The sequence below is a fragment of the Vidua chalybeata genome, chromosome 34 (assembly GCF_026979565.1).
Source record: "Vidua chalybeata isolate OUT-0048 chromosome 34, bVidCha1 merged haplotype, whole genome shotgun sequence".
In the NCBI taxonomy this organism is placed as follows: domain Eukaryota; kingdom Metazoa; phylum Chordata; class Aves; order Passeriformes; family Viduidae; genus Vidua; species Vidua chalybeata.
The window spans coordinates 103,062-125,203 of record NC_071563.1 but is presented as its reverse complement, the minus strand read 5'-3'; the positions used below and the strand labels follow the sequence as shown (position 1 = coordinate 125,203).

At 59.6% G+C, this 22,142-nt stretch overlaps 3 protein-coding genes across 6 annotated transcripts in view; 1 reads left to right on the top strand and 2 right to left on the bottom strand.

The window, feature by feature from the left end:
- The window catches only part of HSPBP1 (HSPA (Hsp70) binding protein 1), a 6,472-nt gene extending 6,008 nt beyond the window's left edge, over window positions 1-464 (bottom strand). Inside the window, exon 1 of the mRNA XM_053968355.1 lies at window positions 255-464. Coding sequence (XP_053824330.1) covers window positions 255-464 — 210 coding nt within the window. The remainder of the gene's footprint in view (window positions 1-254) is intronic.
- Window positions 465-2,650: 2,186 nt separating this feature from the next.
- Window positions 2,651-8,776, top strand: RPL18 (ribosomal protein L18). Its single transcript, XM_053968438.1, has 7 exons — window positions 2,651-2,922; window positions 3,102-3,188; window positions 3,900-4,007; window positions 5,064-5,162; window positions 6,282-6,405; window positions 7,693-7,762; window positions 8,650-8,776. The coding sequence occupies exons 1-7, from the start codon at window positions 2,920-2,922 to the stop codon at window positions 8,723-8,725; spliced, it is 567 nt and encodes a 188-aa protein (XP_053824413.1). The 5' UTR covers window positions 2,651-2,919; the 3' UTR covers window positions 8,726-8,776.
- A 1,511-nt stretch (window positions 8,777-10,287) lies between these two features.
- UBE2S (ubiquitin conjugating enzyme E2 S) lies at window positions 10,288-21,806 on the bottom strand. 4 transcript variants are annotated; one of them, XM_053968341.1, is made up of 7 exons: window positions 21,723-21,806; window positions 21,162-21,185; window positions 19,962-20,109; window positions 18,521-18,711; window positions 12,795-13,220; window positions 11,426-11,537; window positions 10,288-10,459 (listed from the first exon to the last, which is right to left on the bottom strand). In XM_053968341.1, the coding sequence occupies exons 1-7, from the start codon at window positions 21,723-21,725 to the stop codon at window positions 10,374-10,376; spliced, it is 990 nt and encodes a 329-aa protein (XP_053824316.1). In that variant the 5' UTR covers window positions 21,726-21,806; the 3' UTR covers window positions 10,288-10,373. The 4 variants fall into 4 exon arrangements, with proteins under 4 accessions (XP_053824316.1, XP_053824319.1, XP_053824317.1 ...); XM_053968342.1 differs by lacking the exon at window positions 11,426-11,537 and having other exon boundaries at window positions 10,330-10,459; XM_053968343.1 differs by lacking the exons at window positions 10,288-10,459; window positions 11,426-11,537; window positions 12,795-13,220 and adding an exon at window positions 15,932-17,549.
- Between the last annotated feature and the right edge of the window lie 336 nt (window positions 21,807-22,142).

Genomic DNA, 22,142 nt, shown 5'->3' with positions numbered 1-22,142 from the left:
CGTGTCCCCACCGTGTCCCCATTTTCCCCACTGTGTCCCCACCATCCCCACTGTGTCCCCACCGTGTCCCCGCCGTCCCCACTGTGTCCCCACCATGTCCCCACCGTGTCCCTACTGTCCCCACCATATCCCCACCATGTCCCCAATGTGTCCCCACCATGTCCCCAATGTGTCCCCACCGTGTCCCCGCCGTGTCCCCACCGTGTCCCCGCTGTCTGGGCCGTGTCCCCACCGTGTCCCCGCCGTGTCCCCACCGTGCCCTGAGCGGCCGCGGCGCCCCCGCAGGACGAGAAGTACTGGAGCCGGCGCTCGCGGAACAACGCGGCGGCCAAGCGCTCGCGGGACGCGCGGCGCCTCAAGGAGAACCAGATCTCGGTGCGGGCGGCGTTCCTGGAGCGCGAGAACGCCGCGCTGCGCCTCGAGGTGGCGGCCGCTCGCCGCGAGCTCCAGCGCTTCCGCGCCATCCTGGCGCGCTACGAGGCGCGCCACGGGCAGATCTGAGCGGGGCCGGGGCTCGGGAGCCGCCCGGAGGGGCTGGGATCCGCCCGGAGGGGTCTGGGATCCACCTGGAGGAGTTTGGGATCTGCCCAGAGAGTCTGGGATGCACCTGGAGAAGTTTATAATCCACCTGGAGGAGTCTGGGTTCCTCCTGGAGGGGTCTGGGATGGCTCCAGGTGATCCAGGGGTGATCCAGGACAGCCCCAGGTGACCCAGGATTGGTCCAGAACCGATCCAGGACTGATCCAGGACTGATCCAGAATTAATCCAGAACCGCCCCAACTGACCCAGGACTGATCCAGAACTGATCCAGGTGATCCAGAACAGCCCCAACTGACCCAGGACTGATCCAGGTGATCCAGAACAGCCCCATGTGATTCAGGGCTGATCCAGAATTAATCCAGAACCGCCCCAACTGACCCAGGACTGATCCAGAACTGATCCAGAACTGATCCAGGTGATCCAGAACAGCCCCAACTGATCCAGGACTGATCCAGGTGGTCCCAGAGCGCCTCAGAGGGATTTGGGACTGCACCGAGAGCCTGGAGAGATCCAGGGACCCTTTGGAGGGATCCAGGGACCCTTTGGAGGGATCTGGGGCAGCTCCGGGTGGTCGGGAGCCGCCCGAAGCGACCCTGGACCGTGGAACAGGCGCTGGATCCAGGCCTGGGATCCAGTGAAAAAATCCAGAACCGGGACTCAGCACAGGGATCCAGTGAGGGGATCCAGAACCGGGACCCAGGACTGGGATCCAGCTCCGGGATCCAGGGAGGAGACCCAGCACTGGGTTTGGAATCCAGCACCGGGACCCAGCACCAGGACTGGGATCCAGTGAGGGGATCCAGCGCCGGGATCCAGGACTGGGATCTGGAATCCAGCACCGGGATCCAGGAGTGGGACCCAGCACCGGATCCGGAATCCAGAACCAGGATCCAGCACCAGGACTGGGATCCAGAACTGGATCCGGAATCCAGGACTGGGATCCAGAATCCAGGACTGGGATCCTGCACCAGGACTGGGATCCAGCACTGGGATCTGGGATCCAGCACCAGACCCGGGATCCAGAATCCAGGACTGGGATCCAGAACCAGGATCCAGAACTGGGATCCAGAATCCAGGACTGGGATCCAGAACCGGGATCCTGCACCAGGAGTCAAACCCGGGCTCCGGAATCCAGAACCGGATCCGGAATCCAGAACCAGAATCCAGCACTGGGATCCGGCCCCGGGATCCAGGAGTGGGATCTGGGATCCAGCCCCGGATCCAGAATCCGGCCCCGGGATCCAGCCCCCCCCCCCACCCCCCCCCAGCCTGGGGTCTGAGACCCCTCCCCCCTCCCCCATTCCCGAATTCCCGGGGCCCCCCCGGCTCCCCCTCCCCCCCTCCCCTATTTATTCCCAGCCCCTCCCCCCGGGCTGGCTCAAAGCACAAATTTTGGGGGGGGGGGAGGTCCCGGGGGTCTCCCCCCTCCCCTCCCCCTCCCCCAGTGACCGTTCCCAGTTCAGGCCAGTAGCGTTACTGGGGTGGGGGGAGGGGCGCCCCCCTCGCCCCTCCCCCTCCCCGAAATCCCTCTGTCCCCCCCCCCCCCCCCCCGCACTTTGACCACTTTACCGCCCCTCCCCCCCCCCCCCCCAGCACGAGGGATTTTGGGGGGGGGTCGCGCCCCCCCCGGGGTGGGGGAGGGAGTTTTGTACAGAATTAAAATAAAAAAAACAACAACAAAAAAAAAAAAAAAAATCCGAACTGGGAGCACTGGGAGGGGGGAGGGTCTCCAAAACCCCCCGGGAGTCCCCAGATCCCCTCGGGACCCCCCAAAAATCCCCAAATCCCCCCAAATCCGGGTCCTTGGGGGTCCCCGTGTCCCCCCCCCAGCCCCGGGGCCCGGCCCTGGCCCCTGACCCGGAAGCGCTCCCCGCCCCTCTCCCTCCCAGCCAATCGCGAGCCGCCGCCCGCCCCGCGCGCAGCCAATGGGAGGCCGCGCGGCGTCCGCCATCTTTGTTACGGGCGGCGCCGCCGTTGGGGGCAATGGAGGTTGAAGCCGCCGCGGCGCCATGTTCGTGGCGCGGCTCGGCCAATGGGAGCGCCGTCGCCATGGCAACGCCTGGCCGCGGCCGCCATGGCGGCTGAGGGCAAGGCGGCCCTTGCCAGGGGAAGCCCCGCGTTCTGCCGCGGTGCGCGGCGGGGCGGCCCCGGCGCACGGCGCTAATTCCCCGCGCGCCCGCCCTCCCCTCCCGCTAATTAACGGCGCTCATTAATGACCCGGCGGCGTCACAACGGCTCGGTCCTCCAGCGCCATAGAGCCTGGGGGAGGGGGGGGGCAGAGCGGCCCGCGCGCGCTTCCGGCGCGCACCGGAAGCGGCCCCCGCTGTCCCATAACCCCCCGCGCGCTCCTCTCTCCCGCCTCTCCGCAGCGCCGCCGCCATGGTGGGTCCGGCCGGGGGTCCCGAATCCGCCGCCATCCGCGGCCGGGAGCGCCCGGGGAGGGCTCGGGGGGGCCTCGGGAGGGCCCGGGGAGCCTCGGGAGGGCGCGGGCGGGCTCGCGGGGGGCGCCGATGGCGCGGCCGCGGCGGCCCCCGCCGTGACCGGGCCCGGTGTCGCCTCAGGGCATCGACATCCGCCACGACAAGGACCGCAAGGTGCGGCGGAAGGAGCCCAAGAGCCAGGACATCTACCTGCGCCTGCTCGTCAAGGTGAGGCGGCGCACCGGCACCGGGCCCGCTGCGCCCGCCTCGGGCCCCGTTCCCGGCTGCTCCCGGTTCCCGTCCCGCTCCCGGGGCTCGGGCCCCGTTCCCGTCTGTTCCTGGTTCCCGTCCCGCTCCGCCCGCCTCGGGCCCCGTTCCCGTCCCGCTCCCGGTTCCCGTCTGTTCCCGGTTCCCGTCCCCGGTTCCCGTCCCGCTCCCGGGGCTCGGGCCCCGTTCCCGTTTGTTCCCGGTTCCTGTCCCCGGTTCCCGTCCCGCTCCCGGGGCTGTTCCCCCGTCCCCGCTCCAGCTCTGCCGCTTCCCTTCCCTTCTTTCACATTTCCCCCGTTTTTCCCTGGTTTTCTCCGGTTTTTCCTGGTTTTTCTCGGATTTTCCCGGTTTTTCCCAAATTCCCCCGGATTTTTCCCGATTTTTCCCCGGTTTTCCCCCATTTCCCCCGTTTTTTCCCCGTTTTCCCCCCATTTTTCCCCATTTTTCCCCATTTCCCCCGTTTTTTCCCCGTTTTCCCCCCATTTCCCCCGTTTTCCCCCCATTTTTCCCCATTTCCCCCGTTTTTCCCCGTTTTCCCCCGTTTTTTCCCCATTTCCCCCGTTTTTCCCCGTTTTCCCCCGTTTTTTCCCCATTTTCCCCCCCATTTTCCCCGTTTTTCCCCCATTTCCCCCCCGCTTTTCCCGATTTCACGCGGTTTTGCCCCATTTCCAGCTGTACCGGTTCCTGGCCCGCCGCACCAACGCCCCGTTCAACCGCGTGGTGCTGAAGCGGCTCTTCATGAGCCGCTCCAACCGGCCCCCGCTGGCGCTGTCCCGCCTGGTGAGCCCCAAAATATCCCCAAAACATCCCCAAAATATCCCCCCAAAAATCCCCAAAATATCCCCAAAACCTCCTCGAAACAGCCCCAAAATATCCCCCCAAAAAACCCAAAATATCCCCAAAACCCGCGGGAACATCACCCAGAGCCGCTGGCGCTGTCCGGCCTGGTGAGCCCCAAAAAAAACCGAAACAGCCCCAAAATATCCCCCCAAAAAACCCAAAATATCCCCAAAACCCGCGGGAACATCACCCAGAGCTGCCAGTGCTGTCCCGCCTGGTGAGCCCCAAAAACCCCCGAAACAGCCCCAAAAAATGCCCCAGGATTGGCCCAAAACATCCCGAAAATAGGCCCAAAACCCCAAAATATTCCCCAAAAAAACCCCAGAATATCCCAAAGGAAACCCCAAGATATCCTCAGAAAACCCCAAAAAATCTCCAAGACATTCCCAAAAAAACCCCCAAAGTATCCCCGAAAAAAAAAATCCAAAAATAATTTCCCGCGCAGTTTTTGGGGTTTCTGACCCGGTTTTGGGGCGGTTTCCCGCAGTTTTGGATGGATTTTTCCCACACAGTTTTTGGGGTTTCTGACCCGGTTTTGGGGTGGTTCCCTGGGATTTTGGGGTGGTTTCCCGCGGTTTTGGGGGGATTTTGGATGGATTTTTCCCGCACAGTTTTTTGGGGTTTCTGACCCGGTTTTGGGGTGGTTTCCCGGGATTTTGGATGGATTTTTCCCGCATAGTTTTTTGGGGTTTCTGACGGGATTTTGGGGTGATTTTGGGAGAATTTTCCCACACAGTTTTTGGGGTTTCTGACCCGGTTTTGGGGCGGTTTCCCGGGATTTTGGGGGGATTTTTCCCGCAAAGTTTTTGGGGTTTCTGACCCGGTTTTGGGGCGGTTTCCCGGGATTTTGGGGGGATTTTTCCCACACAGTTTTTGGGGTTTCTGACCCGGTTTTGGGGCGGTTTCCCGGGATTTTGGGGGGATTTTTCCCGCACAGTTTTTGGGGTTTCTGACGGGATTTTGGGGCGGTTTCCCGGGATTTTGGGCATTTCCCAGATCCGGATGATGCGGAAGCCGGGCCGCGCCGACAGGACGGCCGTGGTGGTGGGCACGGTCACCGACGACGTGCGCATCCAGGACGTGCCCAAGCTCAAGGTTTGGGGGAAATCCCTGGATTTGGGGAGTTTGGGGGGGAAAAACCAGGAATTTCGGCTGGAAAACCCGGGGATTTGGGGAGTTTGGGGGGGAAAAACAGGAATTTTGGGTGGAAAACCCAGGGATTTTGGAGAGTTCTTGGGGGGAAATCCAGGGATTTGGGGAGTCTGGGGGGGGCGATTTCTGAATTTGGGAAGTTTGGGGGAAAATACGGAAATTCTGGGGGAGTTTTTGGGGGGGAATCCAGGGATTTTGGGGAGAAGTCTGGGAATTATGAGGAGTTTTGGGGGAAATCTGGGAATTCTGGGGTAGGTCGTGGGGGGATTGGGGAATTTTGAGGGGTCTTTGCAGGAGTTCAGGGGAAATTCGGGGATTTTGGGGAATTTGGGGGGGAAATTCAGGAATTTTGGGGGGTTCTGGGTGAAATTCTGGAATTTTGGGAAATTCTTATGAGAATTCAGGAGTTTTGGGGTGAATTCCAGGAATTTTGGGGCGTTCTTTGGGGATGTTGGTTGGGGTGGTTTGTTGGGAGGAATTTGGAAGAGTTTGGGGTGTGGATTTGGGGGCGTTTTGGGTTTTTTGGGGGGTGATTTTCGGGTGGTTTTGGGGATTGTTTTTGTGTGGTTTTGGGGAGATTTTGGGGTGTTCTCGGGGGTGATTTTTGCGTGTTTCTGGGGCTGTTTTTGGGGTGTTTCTGGGGCTGTTTTTGGGCTGTTTTGGGGCTGGTTTTGGGGTATTTCTGGGGCTGTTTTGGGGTGTTTTTAGGCTGTTTTGGGGCTGGTTTTGGGCTGTTCCTGGGCTGTTTTTGGGGCTGTTTTTGGGCTGTTTTGGTGCTGTTTCTGGGGCTGTTTTGGGGCTGTTTCTGGGGTTGTTTTGGGGCTGTTTTGGTGCTGTTTCTGGGGCTGTTTTCGGGCTGTTTTTGGGCTGTTTTTGGGGTGTTTTGGTGCTGTTTCTGGGGCTGTTTTCGGGGCTGTTTTCAGGGTGTTTTGGGGCTGTTCTTGGGGTGTTTTCGGCTGTTTTGGTGCTGTTTTGGGGCTGGTTTTGGGGTGTTTTTAGGCTGTTTTGGGGCTGTTTTTGGGGCGCTCCTGGGCGGTTTCGGGGTCCCTGAGCCCCGGGCAGGTCTGTGCCCTCAGGGTCACGCGCGGCGCTCGGACGCGGATCCTGCGGGCCGGGGGCTCCATCCTGACCTTCGACCAGCTGGCCATGGCCACCCCCAAGGGCAAGGGCACCGTGCTGCTCTCAGGTGGGGCCGGGACCCCTCCCCAAATATCCCAAATCCCCCCGAAATCCCCGTGGAATTCACTGAATTCACCCCAAAACAACCCTGATCTTAGATAACACAGAATAACTCAAAATCGCCCCAAAATGCCCCCCCCAAGGGCACCGTGCTGCTCTCAGGTGGGGCCGGGACCCCTCCCCAAATCCCAAAAATATCCCAAATCCCCCCAAAATCCCCGTGGAATTCACTGAATTCACCCCAAAACAACCCTGATCCTAAATACCCCAAAATAACCCAAAATCACCCCAAAGTGCCCCCCCCAAGGGCACCGTGCTGCTCTCAGGTGGGGCCGAGACCCCTCCCCAAATCCCTCCCCAGGAACCCCCAAATCCCCGTTTTTTCGCCCAAATCCCTTTTTTTTCCCCAAAATCCTCATTTTTCGCCCCAAATCCCGTTTTTTTTTGTTGCAAATCCCCATTTTTTTGCCTCAAATCCCAGGTTTTTCCCCCAAATCCCTGTTTCTTACCCAAAATCCCGGTTTTTCCCACCAAAATCCCCATTTTCCCCCCCCAAATCCCTGTTTTTTATCCCAAATCCCCATTTTTGCCCCAAATCCCCATATTTTCCCCCCAAACCCCCATATTTTTTTGCTCAAAATCCCATTTTCCCCCCCAAATCCCTGTTTTTTATCCCAAATCCCCATTTTTGCCCCAAATCCCCATATTTTCCCCCCAAACCCCCATATTTTTTCCCCCGAAATCCCCATTTTTTCCCCCAAATCCCCATTTTTTTCCCCGAAATCCCCATTCTTCCCCCCCAAATCCCTGTTTTTTACCCAAAATCCCATTTTTGCCCCAAAATCCCCATATTTTTTCCCCGAAATCCCCATTTTTTCCCCCCAAATCCCCGTTTTTCCCCCCCAAATCACCATTTTTTCCCCCCAAATCCCCATATTTTTCCCCCCCAAATCCCCATTTTTCCCCCCAAATCCCCGTTTTTCCCCCCAAACCCCATATTTTTCCCCCAAATCCCCGTTTTTTCCCCCCAAATCCCCATTTTTTCCCCCCAAATCCCCGTTTTTCCCCCCAAATCCCCATATTTTTCCCCCCCAAATCCCCATTTTTCCCCCCAAATCCCCGTTTTTCCCCCCAAATCCCCATATTTTTCCCCCCCAAATCCCCATTTTTCCCCCCAAATCCCCAGTTTTCCCCCCAAACCCCATATTTTTCCCCCCCAAATCCCCGTTTTTCCCCCCAAACCCCGTGTTTTTTTCCCCAAATCCCATTTTTTGCCCCCATCCCGCTGCCCCAGGGCCCCGCAAGGCCCGCGAGGTCTATCGGCATTTCGGGAAAGCGCCGGGGACGCCCCACAGCCACACCAAGTGAGACGGGGGGGATTGGGGGCATTTTGGGGGGAAATCCTGGAATTTCGGGGGTAAACCTGGGAATTTGGGGGGGAAACCCGGGAATTTGGGGGGGAAATCTGGGATTTTGGAGCGTTTGGGGGAAAATTTGGGAATTTGGAGAGTTTTGGGGGGAAACCCGGGATTTTGGGGGAAAATATTGGGGGAGTTTTGGGGGAAATTCTGGGATTTGGGGGAGTTTTGGGGGGAAATGGGGGAATTTGGGGATTTTGGGGTGTCCAGGGGAGCTTTTGGGGGGGATTTTGGGGATTTTAAAGGGTTTGGGGGGTCCTGGGGAGGATTTTGGGGATCCGGGGTGAGATTTTGGGGGGGGGTTCGGGTGAAATTTGGGGAATATTTTGGGGGTCTGGGATGGGATTTTGGGGATGTTTTGGGGGATTTTTGGGACATTTTGGGGGTTTTTTTGGGAACATTTCGGGGATATTTTGAGGATGTTTGGGGGGGGGGGTTTGAGGATATTCTGGGGATGTTTTGGAGATATTTTGGGAGGACATTTTAAGGATATTTTTGGGGATATTACCGGGATGTTTTGGGGATATTTTTGGGTGATTTTTGGGGATATTTTGGGGATATTTGGGGATATTATTGAGTGTATTTTGGGGATGTTTTGAGTAATTTTTGGGGCTATTTCGGGGATGTTTTAGGTGATTTTCAGGGATGTTTTGAGGATATTTTTGGGGATTTTTGAGGGGAGGTTTTGGGTGATTTTCGGGGATATTTTGGGGATGTTTTGGGAGTATTTGGGGGGTTGTTTTGGGGAGGTTTTGGGTGATTTTTGGGGAAGTTCTGGGGCGGTTTTGGGGTGATTTTGGGGTCCCTCTGACGTCTCTGCCCCTTCCCCCCAGGCCCTACGTGCGCTCCAAGGGGCCGAAGTTCGAGCGGGCGCGGGGCCGCCGGGCCAGCAGGGGCTACAAGAACTGAGCCCCCTCCCCAAAATAAACGGGGGGAGGAGCCCCCTCCCCCCAAAACATCCGCCCGCCTCCGTGCCTCACAATCCCCCAAAAAAAAACCCCGTGGAAAACCCCGAAACCGCCCCAAAAATCCCCCCTGGGCGGGGCGGGAACAGCAAAAACAAAAAAAAAAAACCCAAAATTCCCCGGTTTGCCCCAAAACGGGGGGGGCCGAGACCCTCCCCAAAATCCCCACCCCCCCCGAGCCCCCAAGTTCTGCCCAGAAAATTCAGATTTTTCTGCCCAAACCTCTCATTTTCCCTCCCAAAATCCCCTTTTTTTTTTCCCTAAAAAATCTTTTTTTTGTCCTAAAAATCCTTTTCTTCCCCCCCACCTCAAAAATTTCCAAAATCCTCCAAAATTCTCCCAATCCCCCCCAAAATCCTCAAAAATCCCCCAAAATCCTCAAAATCCCCCCCAAACCCCCCAAAATCAAAAAAAATCCCCCAAAGTCCCCTGAAATCCCCGAAAATCCCCCAAATTCTCACTCTAAAGCTCCTTTTTTTTTCTTTCTAAAAACACTTTTTTTTCTCAGAAAATCTCTTTTTTTTTCCTAAATTCTTTTTTCTCCAAAGTATCTTTTTTGTTCCTTTCTAAAAACTCTTTTTCCCCCAAAAAAAACTTCTTTTTTTTTTACCCTCTAAAAACCCTTTCATCCCCAAAACCCCCCATTTTTCCCCTCTAAAATTTTTTTTTCCACAAAACGCCATTTCTCCCTCCAAAAGCCTTTTCCCCAAAACCCCTTTTTTCCCTTGAAAAAATCCTTTTTTCCCCCAAAACACCCCTTTTTTACCTCTTAAAAACCCTTTTTCCCCCCATAACCCCCTAATTTTCCCCTATAAAACCAACCCTTTTTTCCCCAAAAAAAACCTTTTTCCCCAATAAAAAAAAACCTTTTTTCCCCCAAACCCCCATTTCCCCCCACAAAAAAATCTCATTTTCTTTCTGTAAAATCCGTTTTCCCCCATAACCCCCCTTTTCTCCCCCAAAAAAAAAGTTTTCCACCCAAAAAAAAATCCCTTTTTCCCCCCCAAAAAATTTTTTTTCCCCAATAAAAAAATCCCTTTTTCCCCAAAAACCCCATTTTTTTTTCCAAAAACTCAATTTTTTCTCTAAAATCTATTTTTCCCCCATAACCCCAATTTTTCTCCCCCCCAAAAAAAAACATTTTTCCATCAAAAAAATCCCTTTTTCCCCCCAAAACCCCCCTTTTTTTCCAAAAAAACCCCATTTTTTTCCCCAAAACCCCCCATTTTTCCCCCAAAAAAACCCTTTTTTTTCCCCAAAAAAACCCCATTTTTTCCCCAAAAAAACCCTTTTTTTTTCCCCAAAAAACCCCATTTTTTCCCAAAAAAACCCAATTTTTTCCCCAAAACCCTCCATTTTTCCCCCAAAAAACCCCATTTTTTTTCCCCAAAAAACCCCTTTTTTTCCCCCCAAACCCCATTTTTTCCCCCCAAACCCCATTTTTTCCCCCCAAAACCCTCATTTCCCCCAAACCCCCATCCCCCCAGACAAGCACCGCCGTTTCGGGGGTTTCTCTTTATTGCCCCTCCCGGGCCCGGCTTTGGGGGCTTTGGGGAATTTTGGGGAATTTCGGGGTTTTTGGGGTCCCGGGCTCATTTTTTGGGCTCGTACTGGATCAGGCGCATGATGGCGTCGTTCTTCATCACGCCCTCGATGAACTCGCCCTCGGCGATCTTGTCTGGGGAGAGGGGGGGGCACAATTCGGGGAGGGGTCCCCAAAACCCGGGCGGGGGTCCCCAAAACCCGGGGGGGGGGGGGCGGGGAGGGAGATTTGGGGCGAATCCGGGGGGTTTTGGGCCAAATCCGGGCGGGTTCTGGGGCGGTTTTGGGGCAGATTCAGATTTTGGGATGGTTCTGGGGGGGGGGTCAGAATTTGGGGAGGGGTCCCTGAAATTTGGGGAGGGGTCCCCGAAATCTTGGGGGGACCCCAAAACCCGGGGGGGGGAGGGAGGGAGATTTGGGGCGGATTTGGGGCATTTTGGGGCAGGTTCGGGGCATTTTGGGATGGTTCTGGGTGGGCCCCGAAATTTGGGGAGGGGTCCCCGAAACCCGGGGGGGGCAAGGAGGGAGATTTGGGGCGGATTCCGGGGATTTTGGGGCAAATCCGGGGGGTTTTGGGGCAGATTTGGGGGATTTTGGGGCAAATTCAGGGGGGTTTGGGGCAGTTTTGGGGCAATTCTGGGGGGGGTTGGGGCGGTCCTGGCGGGGCCCCGAAATTTGGGAAGGGGTCCGCGAAATCGGGAGGTCCCAGGGAGGGGATTTTGGGGCGCTTTTGGGGTAATTTGGGGTTTTTTTTTTGTTTATTTAGGGTTTTTTGGGGGGGTTAGGGTTTTTTTTCTGGGTTTATTTAGGGCTTTTTTGGGGTTATTTATGGTTTTTTTGGGGGGATTTTTGGGTGTGTTGTTTTCGGGGGGAGGTTTTGGGGGTGCTGAGGGGATTTGGGGCAGCTTTGGGGCCCTTTAAGAGCGAGTTTTGGGGTTGTTTTAGGGCATTTTGGGTTATTTTGGGGTTTTTTTTAGGGTCTTTTTTCAGGGGCGTTTTTGGGGTTATTTTGGGATTGCCGGGGTTTTTTTTGGCACGGATTTTTCGGGGGATGTTCCGGGGGTCCCGGGGGGGGTTTTGGAGGGCTCGGGGGGGTCCGCACCGTTTTCCCCCTTGTTGAAGTAGGCCCAGAGTTTGTCCGCGCGTTTCTGGGGGCTGTTCTCGTCCTCGGGCAGCAACTTCTGCTCCTCGGCCGGGATCATCTTGAAAATCGCCTGGGGGCCCCGAAACGCGTCAGGGACCCCCAAAAACGGCACCCGGGACCCCCAAAATGGGTCTGGGGGCCCCGAAACGCGTCAGGGACCCCCAAAATGGGTCTGGGGACCCCAAAAATGGCACCCAGGACCACAAAACGCGTCATGGACCCCCAAATTGGGTCTGGAGACCCCAAAATCGGTCTGGGGACCCCCAAAAACGGCACCCGGGACCCCAAAATGGGTCTGGGGACCAAAAAATGGCACCCGGGACCCCAAAAACCACACCGGGGACCCCGAAACTCGTCAGGGACCCCCAGAAGGGCACCCGGGAGCCCAGAATGGGTGTGGGGACCCCAAAACGCGTCAGGGCCCCCCCGGGACCCCAAAACGGCATCGGGGACCCCAAAACGCATCAGGGACCCCAAAATCGGTCTGGAGACCCCAAAACCGGGCCCCGCTCAGCCGGGGGGGGAGGGGATTGAGGCGCCCCTCCCCCCCCAGATCCGTTTATCGCGCCCCTCCCCCCCCCCCCCCCCCCGGTTTTTTTTCCATCCAGGATTGAAAATCCGGGATCAGGGGAGCGGGGGAGGGGCAAAGCCAATTAGCGCCCCTCCCCCACCCCGGCGTTAATTGGGGGGCGAGGGGGAGGGGAGAACCTGGGTGGGGGAGGGGCCGGAGGGTCAGAGCCCCTCCCCCAGGTCCCGAGGGAGTTCCCGGATCCAGAGGATCCCCCGGGCAGGGACCCCGAATTTCCCCTTGGGATGAGCCATTCCCTCCATCCCAAACCCCAAATCCCGAATATCCCAAACCCCAAATCCATCCCCAAACCCCAAATCCATCCCAAAATCCCGAATTTCCCCTTGGGATGAGCCATTCCCGCCATCCCAAACCCCAAATCCCAAATATCCCAAACCCCAAATCCATCCCCAAACCCCAAATCCATCCCAAAATCCCGAATTTCCCCTTGGGATGAGCCATTCCCTCCATCCCAAATCCCAAATCCATCCCCAAAGCCCGGATCTCCTCACCATGATGATCTCCAGCACCTCGCTCTTGCTGACCTCACTGTTCCCACAATCCCAAACCCCACATTTCCCATTCCCAAACCCCAAATTTCCCATCCCCAAACCCCAAATCCATCCCCAAAGCCCGCGTCCTCTCACCATGATGATCTCCAGCACCTCGCTCTTGCTGACCTCGCTGTTCCCGAATCCCAAACCCCAAATTTCCCCTTCCCAAACCCCAAATCCATCCCCAAAGCCCGCGTCCTCTCACCGTGATGATCTCCAGCACCTCGCTCTTGCTGACCTCGCCGTTGCGGTCCACGTCGAAGAGCGAGAAGGCCCACTCGAGCTTCAGGTGGGTCTTGCCGGACGAGGTGAGGTGCAGGGCGATGATGTACTCCCGGAAGTCCAGCGTGCCGTCGTCGTTGGTGTCGAAGCTGCGGAAGACGTGGCGGGCGTAGCCCTTGGGGTCCGAGTTGGGGAAGAAGGTGCCGTAGATCTTCTCGAACTCGGCGCGGCTGATGCGGCCGTCGGGGCACTGCCGCTGGAAGCTCTCGTACCAGCGGCACAGCTCCTCCTCCGAGTAGCGCGTGCTCGTCTTCAGGTCCTCCAGCACCTCCTTGGACAGCGCCCCGCTCTTGGCGTTGCCCATGGCGGGCGGGGGACGAGGAGGAGGAGGAGGAGGAGGAGGAAGAGCCTGGGAGGGAGAGAGAAAAGGGGGTGAGACGGGGAAGGTTCTGGGTCCCGAAATGTGGGGGAAGGTGAAGGGTTTGGGCCCCAAAAGGAGGAAGAGGAAGGTTCTGGGTCCTGAAATGTGGGGGAGGAGGAAGGTTTTGGGAGGAATGTGGAGGAAGAGGAAGGTTCTAGAGCCCGAAATGAGGAGGAGGAGGAGGAGGAGGAAGAGCCTGGGAGGGAGAGAGAAAAGGGGGTGAGACGGGGAAGGTTCTGGGTCCTGAAATGTGGGGGAGGAAGGTTCTGGATCCTGGAATGTGGGAGAACACGAAGGTTCTGGGTCCCAGAAATGAGGAGGAGGAAGGTTCTGGGTCCTAAAATCAGGAGGAGGAAGGTTCTGGGTCCCGAAATGATGATGATGAGGAGGAAGGTTTTGGGAGGAATGTGGAGGAAGAGGAAGGTTCTAGAGCCCGAAATGAGGAGGAGGAGGAAGAGCCTGGGAGGGAGAGAGAAAACGGGGTGAGAGGGGGAAGGTTCTGGGTCCCGAAATGTGGGGGAAGGTGAAGGGTTTGGGTCCCAAAATGAGGAAGAGGAAGGTTCTGGGTCCCGAAATGAGGGGGAGGAAGGTTCTGGGTCCCGAAATGAGGGGGAGGAAGGTTCTGGGCCCAGAAATGATGATGAGGAGGAGGAAGGTTTTGGGAGGAATGTGGAGGAAGAGGAAGGTTCTAGAGCACGAAATGAGGAGGAGGAGGAGGCAGAGGAAGAGCCTGGGAGGGAGAGAGAAAACGGGCAGGAGGAGGAGGAAGGTTCTGGGTCCCGAAATGTGGGGGAGGAGGAAGGTTCTGGGTGCCAAAAAGAGGAGGAGGAAGGTTTTGGGAGGAATGTGGAGGAAGAGGAAGGTTCTAGAGCCTGAAATGAGGAGGAGGAGGAAGGTTCTGGATCCTGGAATGTGGGGGAAGAGGAAGGTCTGGGATGCCAGGAGGAGGAGGAGGAGGAGGAGGAAGGTCCTGGAACTCCAACAAATGAGGATGAGGAAGGTCCTGGACCCCCGAAAAGAGGAGGAAGAAGATCCCAGACGGCCCAAAGTGAGACTGGAGAAGATCTCAAACCCAGGAAATGAGGATGAGGATGAGGAAGGTCCCGGACAAAACAACGAGGCTGGAGAAGGTCCCGAACCCCAAAACGGGGAGGAGGAAGATCCCGGGCACAGAAGTGAGGCTGAAGGCCCCCGGGGAGGAGATGAGGAAGATCCCGGGCACAGAAGTGAGGCTGAAGGCCCCCGGGGAGGAGATGAGGAAGATCCCGGGCACAGAAGTGAGGCTGAAGGCCCCCGGGGAGGAGATGAGGAAGATCCCGGGCACAGAAGTGAGGCTGAAGGCCCCCGGGGAGGAGATGAGGAAGGTCCCGGAGCCCTGAGACCGAGGCTGGGGAGGGTCCCGAGCCCCGGAGCGAGGATGAGGAGGGCGAGGAAGGTCCCTCGGCCTTACTGGAAGGTTCCGGAGCGCGGCCGGGCCGGGCCGGGCTGAGGATGAGGATGAGGAGGGTGACGAAGGCTCCTCTGCGGGGGCCGGCCCCGCTCCCGCCTTTATGGGGGGATTTGGGGGGATTTGGGGGGGGATTGGGGGGGGGGAGGGGATGAAGGTGATCCCGGCTTAGCGGGGGCACGCGGGGAGGGGGGAGGGGCGGCCCCATCCCCCACCCCGGGGCTGGGCTGGGGGCGGGGACCCCCCCCCAAAAAACGCCCCAAATGAACCCAACCCCCCCCGCGCCCCTCCCCCACCCCCCCCCCCAAAAAATTCCCCCCGGGGCCGCCCCTCCCCCCCCATTCCGAGACCCCCCCAAATTCCCCTCCCCCCCCCGGCACGTGCCTCCCCTCCCCCCCCCCGGAGCAGATGGCGCTGGGGGAGGGGAGGAGTCATTAAAGCCTCATTAACGTCGGGGTTAATTAATCACGGGTGGGGGGAGGGGCACTTGTGTAAGGAGCCGGGGGGGGGGGGGGGGGAGGGGAGACCCCGTGTGAGCTCAGGTGAGCCCAGGTGAGCTCTGGGACTGCCCAGGTGTGCCCAGGTGAGCTCTGACCCCGCCCAGGTGAGCCCAGGTGAGCTCTGGGACTGCCCAGGTGTACCCAGGTTCCTTCTACATGAGCTCAGGTGTGCCCGGGTCCCACCCAGGTGTGCCCCAAGTCCTGTCCAGCTGTGCCCAGGTCCCTCCCAGGTGAGCTCAGGTGTGCCCCGGTGAATTCTGGGACTTCCCAGGTGTTCCCAGGTCCCATCCAGGTGAGCTCTGAACATCCCCAGGTGTGCCCAGGTGAGCCCCGCCCCTCCCTGTCTCTCCCAGGTGTGCCCGGGACCCACCCAGGTGTGCCCAGGTGAACTCAGGTGTGCCCCCAGTCCTGTCCAGGTGTGCTCAGGTCTCTCCCAGGTGTGCCCAGGTGAGCTCAGGTGTGCCCAGGTCCTGTACAGGTGTGCTCAGGTCTCTCCCAGGTGAGCCCCACCCCTCCCCATCTCTCCCAGGTGTGCCCAGGTCTGGCCCAGGTGAGCTCAGGTGTGCCCAGGTGAGCTCAGGTGAGCCCCGCCCCTCCCTGTCTCTCCCAGGTGTGCCCGGGACCCACCCAGGTGTGCCCAGGTGAGCTCAGGTGTGCCCAGGTGAGCCCAGGTGAACTCAGGTGTGCTCAGGTCTCTCCCAGGTGTGCCCAGGTGAGCCCCGCCCCGCCCCGTCACGCACACCAAACTCCGCTACAAAACCAAGCCTTTAATGGGGTTTTTTTTTGGGGGCGTTTTCCGCCTTTTCGGGGTTTTTCCCACATAACTTAAAATAACTTAAAGCGGGGGAGGGGCGGCCCCGCTCCCCCCCGCCCCCCAAACCCCCTCCCCCACCCCCAAAAACGACGAGAGGGACACGTCATCCCTGCCCCCCCCACCCCCCGAAATGGGTCTGGGGGCACCCGGGGGGGGGCTCGGGGCCTCCCCCCCAGTGAGGATTTTGGGACCCCCTCCCAAAACGGCTCAGGAGGGGCTGGGGGACCCCCAAAATGAGTCTGGGGTCCCGAAATGAGTCTGGGACCCCCCAAAACCAACCTGGGACCCCCAAAATGAGTCTGGGGTCCCGAAATGAGTCTGGGACCCCCCAAAACCAACCTGGGACCCCCAAAATGAGTCTGGGGTCCCGAAATGAGTCTGGGACCCCCAAAACCAACCTGGAACCCCAAAATGAGTCTGGGGGTGGTCTGGGACCCCCAAAAATGAGTCTGGGACCCCCAAAACTAGTCCTGGGAACCCCGAGTCGGGGGCTCCAAAATGAGTCTGGGGTCCCAACATGAGTCTGGGACCCCCAAAACAAACCTGAGACTCCCAAATGAGTCTGGGGGTGGTCAAGGACCCCCCAAAATAAGTCTGGAACCCCAAAATCAGTCTGGGGGTGGTCTGGGACCCCCGAAAACGAGTCTGGGGGCATCAGGACCCCCTAAATTCAGTCTGGGGGTGGTCTGGGACCAGAAAATTAGTCTGGGACCCCCAAAACGAGTCTGGGGGCATCAGGAGCCCCTAAATCTGGTCCGGGGGAGAACCGGGACCCCAGAATGAGTCTGGGACCCCCAAAACGAGTCGGACAACCCAAAATGAGTCTGGGGGAGACCCGGGACCCCCAAAACGAGTCTGGGGGCATCAGGAGCCCCTAAATCTGGTCCGGGGGAGAACCGGGACCCCAAAATGAGTCTGGGGGCATCAGGACCCCCTAAATCTGGTCCGGGGGAGAACCGGGACCCCAAAATGAGTCTGGGACCCCCAAAATGAGTCGGGGACCCCAAAATGAGTCTGGGGGAGAACCGGGACCCCAAAATGAGCCTGGGACCCCCAAAACGAGTCGGGGACCCCAAAAAGAGTCTGGGGGAGGCCCGGGACCCCCAAAACGAGTCTGGGGGCATCAGGAGCCCCTAAACTCGCTCTGGGGGAGGCCCGGGACCCCCCCCCCAGGAGGTTCCAGCCCCCCTCCTCCCCCCCCGCCCCAAATTGGGTCTGGGGTCTCAGAGGCGGCGCAGCGCCCGCTTCTTGTCCCCCCCTTTCTTCTTGGGGGGCGCCTTCCTGTCCCCCGCGTGCTTCTTGGGCACGGGGCCCTCGGGGGGCGCGGCGGGGGGCTGGGGGGGCGCGCCCGAGGGCCCCGGGGGGGGGTCGGGGCGGGGGTCCCGGGGGTCGCGGGGGTCTGGGCGGGGGTCCCGGGGGGCCGCCCCCCGCGCGTGGATCTCGGTCAGGAGCCGCGCGCGGGCGGCGAAGCGCTCGAAGTCCTCGAGCAGCAGCCGCGCCGCCTCCTCGTTCAGCGCCGACTCGGGGTTGGGCTGGATCAGCAGGCATTTGATGGTCTGGGGGCGCGGGGGGGGGGTCAGGGGGGACGCCCGGAGGGACCCCCGAAAAATTGGGGCAGCCCCACCCCAAAAACCAGCCCCGAATCCCGCTGGGTCCCTGATTTCTGCCCCAAAATCGAGGTTTTTTTTCCATATTTTACCCCCCGCTAAGTTGTTTGGAATCTCCCTGAAACTCTGGGGGGGGGGCTCAGGGTGACCCCTCCCCAAAATGCAGCTCCCAATCCTGTTGGTTCTCTGAAAAATCCCGCTCTTTCTGCCCCAAAATCGAGGTTTTTCCCACCAGATTTATCCTTCCTAAGTGATTTAGAATCCCCCCAAAACTCTGGGGGGGCTCAGGGTGACCCCTCCCCAAAATCCAGCCCCCAGCCCTGCTCGTTCCCTGCTCTTCGTGCCCCAAAACTGATTTAACACATTAACCCCAAAACCCCACCACAATTTAACCCCCGAATTCTTCACACCCGCCTCAAAAACCCCAAATCCTAAAAACCCCCAAGAACCCGGAATTGTTGCCGTTCAGAATTCCTAAAAACGCCCCCAAACTCCTCAGTGTTCACACCCAAATCCCGCTCAAATCCCCCAGATCTGAGCCCCGACCCCCTCCCAGTCCCTCCCAGTCCCGCTTTCCTCCCAGTTCAACCCCCCGAAATTCCCAACCCCCTACTCCAGACACCCCTAAAGCCCCCCAAGATCTGCCCCCAGTGCTCCCAGTGCCCCCCCAGTGCTCTCCCAGTCCCTCCCAGTGCTCCCAGTCCCTCCCAGTCCCTTCTTAGTGCCCTCCCAGTCCCTCCCAGTGCTCCCAGTCTCACCAGCAGCACGTGGCGCAGCCCCAGCTCGGCTCTCCAGTCCCTCCCAGTCCCTCCCAGTGCTCCCAGTGCTCCCAGTCTCACCAGCAGCACGTGGCGCAGCCCCAGCTCAGCCCCCCAGTCCCCCCCAGTCCCTCCCAGTGCTCCCAGTGCTCCCAGTCTCACCAGCAGCACGTGGCGCAGCCCCAGCTCGGCTCTCCAGTCCCTCTTGAGGACGTTGACGCAGATCTCGCCGCTGGGCCCCACGTTGGGGTGGAAGATCTTGGTCAGGAAGAATCCCTTGGGGGGCGCGGCCGGGAAGTCCTTGCCCAGCACCAGCTTCATGCGGAACAGCCCGCCGGCGTACGGGGTGCCCTCTGCGACCCCAAAACCCCCAAAATCGGGGGGTCAGGGACCCCAAAAACCACAAAAAAACCCTAAAAACCACCCCAAAAACCCCCACAGCCCGCCCGCGTACAGGGTGCCCTCTGCAACCCCAAAAACGGGGATCAGGGACCCCAAAAACCCCAAAAACCATCCCCAAAACCCCCACAGCCCGCCCGCGTACAGGGTGCCCTCTGCAACCCCAAAAACGGGGATCAGGGACCCCAAAAACCCCAAAAACCATCCCCAAAACCACCACAGCCCGCCGGCGTACGGGGTGCCCTCTGCGACCCCAAAACCCCCAAAATCGGGCTGTCAGGGACCCCAAAAACCCAAAAAAACCCTAAAAACCACCCCAGAAACCCCCACAGCCCACCCGCGTACGGGGTGCCCTCTGCGACCCCAAAAACGGTGATCAGGGACCCCAAAAACCCCAAAAACCATCCCCAAAACCACCACAGCCCGCCCGCGTACGGGGTGCCCTCTGCAACCCCAAAAACGGGGATCAGGGACCCCAAAAACCCCAAAAACCATCCCCAAAACCCCCACAGCCCGCCCGCGTACGGGGTGCCCTCTGCGACCCCAAAACCCCCAAAATCGGGGGGTCAGGGACCCCAAAAACCCCTCCCAGTCCCCCCCACCCGTTTCCCCCAGTGTAACCCCAAACCCGCCGAACCCCTCACTCCCGACCCCCCCAAAATCTGCCCCGAGCCCCCCCCCCAGTGCTCCCAGTGCTCCCACTGGGAACTGGGACTGGGGGATCCCCGGGAGTGGGGGGAATCCGCAGGATTCGGGGGTGATCCCCAGGATTTGGGGGGCTCCCCAGGCTTTGGGGGGCTCCCCAGGATTTGGGGTTGATCCTCAGGATTTGGGGGGCTCCCCAGGCTTTGGGGGGCTCCCCAGGATTTGGGGGTGATCCTCAGGATTTGGGGGGCTCCCCAGGATTTGGGGGGCTCCCCAGGATTTGGGGTTGATCCTCAGGATTTGGGGGGCTCCCCAGGATTTGGGGGGCTCCCCAGGCTTTGGGGTTGATCCCCAGGCTTTGGGGGGCTCCCCAGGATTTGGGGGTGATCCTCAGGCTTTGGGGTTGATCCCCAGGCTTTGGGGGGCTCCCAGGATTTGGGGGGCTCCCCAGGATTTCAGGGTTATCCCCGCTGTCCAGTGGTGATCCCCAGGCTTTGGGGGCACTCCCCAGGCTTTGGGGGGGTCCCCGGGGGGCTCCCCAGGCTTTGGGGGGTCCTACCTGGCCCCTCGATGGCCACCTGCACGTCGGTGACGTCCTCGTCGTTGGGGAAGACCTTGATGCCGTCGGGGGGGTCGGCGCTGAGCAGCGACACCTCCCTGCACAGCAGCCGCAGCGTCTGGGGGGGCAGGTTCTCCGCGTTCGGGGTCTGGGGGCACGGGGGGGGGGGCGTCAGGGGGGGCCCCAAAACCGGCACAGCCCCGGCAGGGCCGGGGGGGACCCGGGGGGAGCCCCCCGGAACCGGCCCCGGAGCGCTGAGGGGGGAGAGCGGGGGAATCGGGGGGAAAGGGCCCAAAAATGGGGCAGGGAATCAAAAAATGGGGAAGGGAACCAAAAAATAGGGGAGGGAACCCAAAAATGGGGCAGGGAACACAAAAATGGGGCAGGGAACCCAAAAATGGGGCAGGGAACCCAAAAATGGGGAAGGGAACCCAAAAATGGGGCAGGGAACCCAAAAATGGGGCAGGGAGCACAAAAATTGGAGAGAAAACCCAAAAATGGGGGAGGGAACCCAAAAATGGGGGAGGGTACCCAAAAATGGGGCAGGGAACCCAAAAATGGGGGAAGGAACCCAAAAATGGGGGAGGAGCACAAAAACGGGGGAGGGAACCCAAAAATGAGAGAGAAAACCAAAAAATGGGGGAGAGAACCCAAAAATGGGGGAGGGAACTCAAAAATGGGGGAGAGAACCAAAAAATTGAGAGACTGAACCCAAAAATAAGGGACTGAACCCAAACCCCCCCTTGAAGTGTTCAAATCACCAGGAAATGGCTAAAAAGGGAAAGGGATCCCCAAAATGTGGGATTTCCCCGCATTGGGAGCCCCCAGAATCGCCCCCTCCCCATAAAACCAAAGCAGGAAGTAAGAAGTGAAAAAATCAGGTGAAAATCACCCAAAAACTAAAAACTAAACCTTCTGAAGCATTTGAATCACCAGGAAATGGTTAAAAAGGGAAAGGGATCCCCAAAATCTGGGATTTCCCCGCATTGGGAGCCCCCAGAATCGCCCCCTCCCCACAAAATCAAAGCAGGAAGCAAAGGCGGCAGCCCACCCAAAAAAAACCTCAAAACCGCCCCAAAACGTTCAAACCGCCCCGAAAAACCCCAAAACGGGGCTGGGGGGGCCCGTCCGGGTGGGATTTGGGGGAAGAGCCCCCCCAGGAACCCCAAAATTTGGGTGATTTCCCCTCCCCCCACTCACCTGCCAGGCGCCGCCTCGGGGCTCCTGGGGGGGAAAAATTTGGGGTGAATTTGGGGTGGGGAGACCGCAAAAATCCCCAAATTCCCCCTAAACCCCCTCCCCAAAATCCCTCCGCAGCCCCCCAAACTCACAGTGCCCCAAATCCCCCCCAAACCCCCTCAATTTCCACAGAATTCACCCCAAACCTCCCCCCGCCAAGTTTCCCCTCAGCACCGCCTCAAAACTCCCTCAATTCGCCCCAAAATCACCGCAGGACCCCCCAAAACCGCCCCAAATTCCTCCAAAACTCCGCCAACTCCACCCGGAGCACCCCAGAACGCCCCAAATCCCCTAAAAATCCCTCAGAGCTCCCCAAATCCCCTCAGGACCCCCCGGATCCCCTCACGACCCTCCGGGCCCGGCCCAGGCCTGGGAACCGCCCGGAGCGAACCCGGAGCGGCCTCAGCCCATCCCGCGAGCCCCAAACCCTCCTCAAATCCCCCCAAAATCCCAACAGCGACCCCCCCAAACCCTCCCGGGACATCCCCCCCCCCCTAAAATCCATCCCCGGGCCTCCCTCACCATGGCGCCGGGCTGGGCCCCGGCCTGGCCGGGCTGGCCCCGAGGGGGAAGCGGCTCCCTGGGGGTGTCCCCCCGGTTCGGAGCGGGGTCCCCGCGCTCTGGGGGTGACCCCTCGGGCGGGGGGAGGCCGGGGTCGCCCCCTCTCCCCTCCCCCGGCAGCGCGGTCCCTCCTCCGCCGCCGCCGCCCGCCCGCCGCGCTGAGGGGCCCCCCCAGCCGCGCCGCCGCCTTTATAACTTCGGCCGCGCACAGCCCCCGCCCACCGCGGGCGCCGACCAATCGGCGCCGCGCCGCACCGCCGGCGGCCAATGGGGAGCGAGGGAAAAGGCGGGCTGAGCGCGCTGATTGGCGGATTCGTGAGGGGAAGAGAGCGGGGGGCGGGGCCTCGGCGCGTTGTTTGCGCCGTAACGGTCGGCGGAAAG

Coding starts and splice junctions, on each gene's coding strand:
- RPL18 (XM_053968438.1), top strand. Junction 3,189..3,899: donor ACCTGCGCCTGCTCGTCAAG/GTGAGGCGGCGC, acceptor CCCCATTTCCAG/CTGTACCGGTTCCTGGCCCG. Junction 5,163..6,281: donor AGGACGTGCCCAAGCTCAAG/GTTTGGGGGAAA, acceptor AGCCCCGGGCAG/GTCTGTGCCCTCAGGGTCAC.
- UBE2S (XM_053968341.1), bottom strand. Junction 13,221..18,520: donor GGCTGCGCCACGTGCTGCTG/GTGAGACTGGGA, acceptor TCTCCCTCCCAG/GCTCTTCCTCCTCCTCCTCC. Junction 10,460..11,425: donor CTTCAACAAGGGGGAAAACG/GTGCGGACCCCC, acceptor CCCTCTCCCCAG/ACAAGATCGCCGAGGGCGAG.